At 34.5% G+C, this 4925-nt stretch overlaps 1 protein-coding gene across 2 annotated transcripts; it reads left to right on the forward strand.

The window, feature by feature from the left end:
* The first annotated feature begins 1046 nt into the window (after window positions 1-1046).
* Window positions 1047-4659, forward strand: LOC133672403 (BTB/POZ domain-containing protein At3g22104-like). Of its 2 annotated transcripts, none has more exons than XM_062092808.1 (3): window positions 1047-1739; window positions 2761-3870; window positions 4044-4659. In XM_062092808.1, exons 1-3 carry the CDS (start codon window positions 1677-1679, stop codon window positions 4497-4499), a joined length of 1629 nt encoding a protein of 542 aa, XP_061948792.1. In that variant the 5' UTR covers window positions 1047-1676; the 3' UTR covers window positions 4500-4659. The 2 variants fall into 2 exon arrangements, with proteins under 2 accessions (XP_061948792.1, XP_061948793.1); XM_062092809.1 differs by lacking the exon at window positions 1047-1739 and adding an exon at window positions 1945-2660.
* The last annotated feature ends 266 nt before the right edge of the window (window positions 4660-4925 follow it).

Here is a 4925-nt window from a genome sequence, read left to right on the forward strand (position 1 = left end):
TTTACAATTATATGATTTTTATTTACTCACATCTATAAATATACCACCAATTATCATGCAAATTGCTTGTTATAGTCATTTAACCATCTCACTAACTATGATTATTTAAGTGGTTCAACATTTATTTTTTTTCAATAAAGTTTTGTGAATTTAGCACACCATTAATAAAAAAGTTTTATTTCTTAATAGACCGATTTAACTCAATCGGATTAATCATGGGGATTTAAACTAAAAAAAAATTATCTCATAATAAGTAAGGTAATGCTTCACCATCAACGTTGCCCTCGAAAGAGTGCAAGCAATCTTCGAACTAAAATCCCTGCTAGGATCCACACAAGATTAACATCGTCAATGGGAAAATAAACAGGTAAAATCCATCGACGACAGAGCAAACAGAGGGGCTTTTTGCAGCCCTACTTCTTGGGGACCAGTGGAAAAAGACTCGAGTCCACCCTCACACCCTTCCAAGAGAAAGGTCCAAACAGAGAGGATTCAGTCGTTATCCGGCACACCTCAGGTGCCCACATAACACATGGAACGGAACCTCAATTCTCAAATGAAGTTTAAGAAATAGGAGTTCTTATGGCATTGGTGTCCTTTGTCTTTTATCCCATCGCAAAAAAATATTCTCTAGTTATTGTGTCTATCTAGAAAGTATTGTTTTTGTCATCTAATCTGATCTTTAAATATGTTTTTCACACAATTTTTTGAATAAAAAAATATTTTTTTCAGTGTTTTTTTTTTATATAATTTTGATGTATTAATATTAAAAATTAAAAAATATTATTTTAATATTATTTTTAATTAAATTTTTTAAAAGCTCTTAACACCGTATTACATGATAGATACGCATTCCTATATCATTTAACTGCATTCAAAGGAATTTAATAAATTCATTTTAATAATCATAACTCAAAACATAAACATTTTAGACTCCTGTGGTTAATTATATATATAAAGTAATCTACATGGTGTGATCTAGCACAGTGATTTTTTTCTTACTAAAACATAAAATATAGAGACTTGTGAGATACAGTAAGATAGAATAAGAAAGAAGCAAAGCCAGCAAAAAAGCTTCAATCCTAAGCTTAGGGTCATCTCCTTCCCAAGAATATCACCAATTTCATGAATATAATATATATCTTTTTGATAGAGGTTGTTTACCAAATGCTAATTTTTTATTTAGTATCCAAATATTTTTTACAGGAATGTCAGGTTGGGGTTAGTGACTAGTGGTCACACACACACCACCAACTGTTTTGTTCTCCCCCCCTCCTCTCTCCCTCTCTCTCTCTCTCTCTAGCATTATAATATTGGCCAGTATATATCTCTTTGGTGTCTACACAGCTTGTTCGCTTCTCGCACTTGCACTTCAATGTTTTAGTTGTCTCTCTGAAGATATTTGCTTGCCTATGTAAGTGCAACCTTCTGACTAGCCACCCAGTTTTGTGAAACCAAAGTCAGGAATTTACCTCTTTTTGTTTGTCTTCTTTCCCATCTCAAGTATATGGCTTAATATTCTCTTCTTCACTCTCATTTTGTCTTCTCACATCTCTTTCTCTCTTGGGTTGTGAATCTTCTCTCTTATAATACAAGTTCCAAGAAAAAAAACTAAAAAGAAATAGAAAAGAAAGAGTCTTTGTTTGAGGTGGGTTTTTAGTTTGTTTAATTGGGTCATGGCAGTTTGCTGTGATCTTGAAGTAGATGTCAATGGTGAAGAGACGTTCATGGTGGATAAGGTAAAAAAATTAATCTCTTTGTTCTTGTTTTCATTTCCTTTAACTTTGCCCCTTTAGAGCTTTAAAGTTATGATTTTTAGTCTACTTTGGCTAATCTCTTCTCTCTAATTTTCCTTCTTACTTAATTTACTCAATGCTGTTCACTTCACATAATTGCTGACCTTGGTTCAGTTTGCTTTGTTTTGCTTTAATGTATATTCAATAGTTCTGGTGTTTTTTTTTTTAATCTAATGGCTGTTAAATGTGGAATTTGAGTACTTTCATGGTTTTTGAATTAATTCTCTTGTGGTGATTTTTATATTCATCTGTTCTGCTATATTACCTCTATGATTTCTATGGTTGTACTGCCAACTACATTAAATTTACACCTACATTGCAGTGTTGTGGGGTATGGTTATTCATGCTAGCTTCTTCTTCTTCTTCTTGTCTTCTATTTTGGGCACTTGCTAAACACCAAATTGTAGGGCTTTATCTTCTGAGCTGGTCCTGTCATTTATTGCTGTTGTTTTGGGGGTTTAATGTTTCATACCTTTATTTGTTTTTATTCACTCCTTTTGAGAAGGACTTATTAGTTGCTTTCATAGAATTTAATACACTGTTTATTACCCTTGTTTCTTGGGTCGTTTGGCAGACATCTTATCTTTTGATTTTCCCATGCACAATTTATTGTCTATAAAGACCACACACCTTTCTTTTGCAGATTTTAGCTGTCTATGCCACTTTTTTTTTTGGGTGCTTTGCTAGATTCAATGAGTTCATTCTTTTGTGGAAGGTTTTCAAGGCATTGAAATGTTCTGTTAACTGGGACTCGTCTTTATTGCACATTTCCTCTGTCACTGATAGTTAGTTATCAAGCTAGATTGAATGCTTGCTACTTCTCTTAACTTCATTACTTCATTAAATAAATCACTTTTATCAGTGGTAAAAACAAAATTTTAGCTTTAATCTCTTCTATGTTTTAGTTCTTCATTAGATTTCAGATTTGCATTCTCACAATTTTATTTTTTTTGGATATTTGCAGAAGGTCATTGCTTCATATTGTGGCAGATTAAGAAAATTATTTGGTAAATCAACAGGTAGTACAAGAAATTTGAAAGTGATATTCAATGACTTTCCTGGTGGGGCTGGAAATTTTGAACTCCTGTCAAGATTCTGCTACAATAACGGTAGGATTGACATAACTCCTTCAAATATTTCCTTCCTACATTCTGCTGCACAGTTCATGGAGATGAACAATTCTGTATCTGGAACTCATAACTTATTGGAAGAGACAGAGAAATCACTTAAAGGGATGAATTACTGGGCATGGTCTGAGCTATTAATCACTATAAAGCAGTGCCAAGATTTACTTCCGTTTCCAAATTCTTCTGGTATTCTTGAAAAATGTGTGGATTCTCTTATTGGAAGGATGGCTACTTCTAGTGAGCCTAGCCCATGTCCATCTACTTCTTCTCCTGATAGCTCTGGAGTCCGGTTTTCATGTGACACTAGAAGCACTGAGAGTTTGAAGAATAGCTTCTCTCGAGCAACCTGGTGGTTTGAGGATCTTTTGGTTTTGAGCACTAATTTGGTTGGAATGGTGATCAAATCCATGGTCTTGCGGAAGTTTGATCATGTTATCATTAGTAGGTTTCTCTTTTATTACCAGAAATCGAAGTGCTATACTGGCACGTCTGATGAGAAGCGTAATGTAGTAGAAACTGTCATAGATATACTTTATATTCTTGATTGGAACTCTGTTTCATTCAAGAGTTTATTTGGAATTCTTCGAGTTGCTTTGAATTTGAACATAAGCAAATGTAGCAGGACCAAGTTGGAGAGTATGATAGGTTCTCAGATGGATCAAGCAACTCTAGATAATCTGCTTATTCCTTCTCCATATGGGATGAATTACTTGTATAACGTGAAGCTTGTTCTAAGGTTCTTGAAAGCATTTCTGCACGGAGGAACCAGTCAAACGTCTCCAACACAATTGAGAAAAGTTGCTAGTTTGATGGACTTGTATATAGCAGAAGTAGCCCCAGATCCTTGTTTAAAGCCTTCTAAGTTCTTGGCCCTAACCATGGCTCTGCCAGATTCTGCCAGAGATTCATATGACAGAATCTACCGTGCCACAGACATGTATCTACAGGTAGTCCTTTGATCTTTTCTCATGTTTTATGTCATTTGATTTGGAATTTCTATAGCTTATTGAATCCTGTATTGGTATTTTTTTGGGAAACAAGTGGTGAATTTTACATCTTTTGCTATGCCATTAGTAAATGTCAATTTCACATATGATATTGCAATATGAATTTCATGTAGGTGCATACTGGATTATCAGAAGAAGAAAAGATGAAGATATGCTGTGCATTGAATTATGAGAAGCTCTCAGCTGAAGCTTGCATCCACCTTTCTCAGAACAAAAGGTTTCCATCAAAAAGTGCAGTCCAAGCTCTCATGTCTCAGCAAGTCAAGCTCAAAAGCCTACTCAAAACCACCGACAAAATGAAATGCTATATTGATTCACCTTCTGGTGTTAGTGAGATTGGAAGGAAAGGAAAGAAAAATGAAGCCAGTGAACAAATTGTGCTCTATGCTGGTAAACTCGATCCTCCAACTAACAATGAGAAGCTTAGAGCCCATTTGCAAGGAATGCAATGGAGGGTGACGGAATTGGAGAAAATTTGCTTGAAAATGCAAACACAGATGACAAAAATCATGAAGTCAAGAGTATCAAGCCATAGCACTCCCAGATCCTTACCCAAGCTTTGTTCATGATAGGATTTTCTGTTCAATATTAAAATATTTAATATCTCTTTCATTTGTACAGCAAGAGGGTTCTTTTTATGTGTGTGTGGTATTTGTAGCGTTTTTCTTTCTTTTATCGACATCTTGGCTGTACAGTTCTACAGAAAAAAGGCAGAAGACTTTTGTTTAATGCTTCTGACACTGCAAACCAGTGAAGATGTTTCATGCAAACTGTTTAATCTCAAGAACATCAGCTTGTCCTGTGTGGTCAACAGCCAGTCATAAAAACAAAAGTTAGTGATGAATTAGAAAAATAAGGTCAATTTATTAGTTGATTCGATCCCAGAAGTATGAAATCTTTATGAGATGGGAATTTTTGTCACACTCCAACTATCTTATAGCCATAAAAAAGAAGAAAGAGGAAAAATAAAATAAAATTAAACTATAACTAAAAGG

The sequence above is a fragment of the Populus nigra genome, chromosome 14, assembly GCF_951802175.1.
Source record: "Populus nigra chromosome 14, ddPopNigr1.1, whole genome shotgun sequence".
Lineage (NCBI taxonomy): Eukaryota > Viridiplantae > Streptophyta > Magnoliopsida > Malpighiales > Salicaceae > Populus > Populus nigra.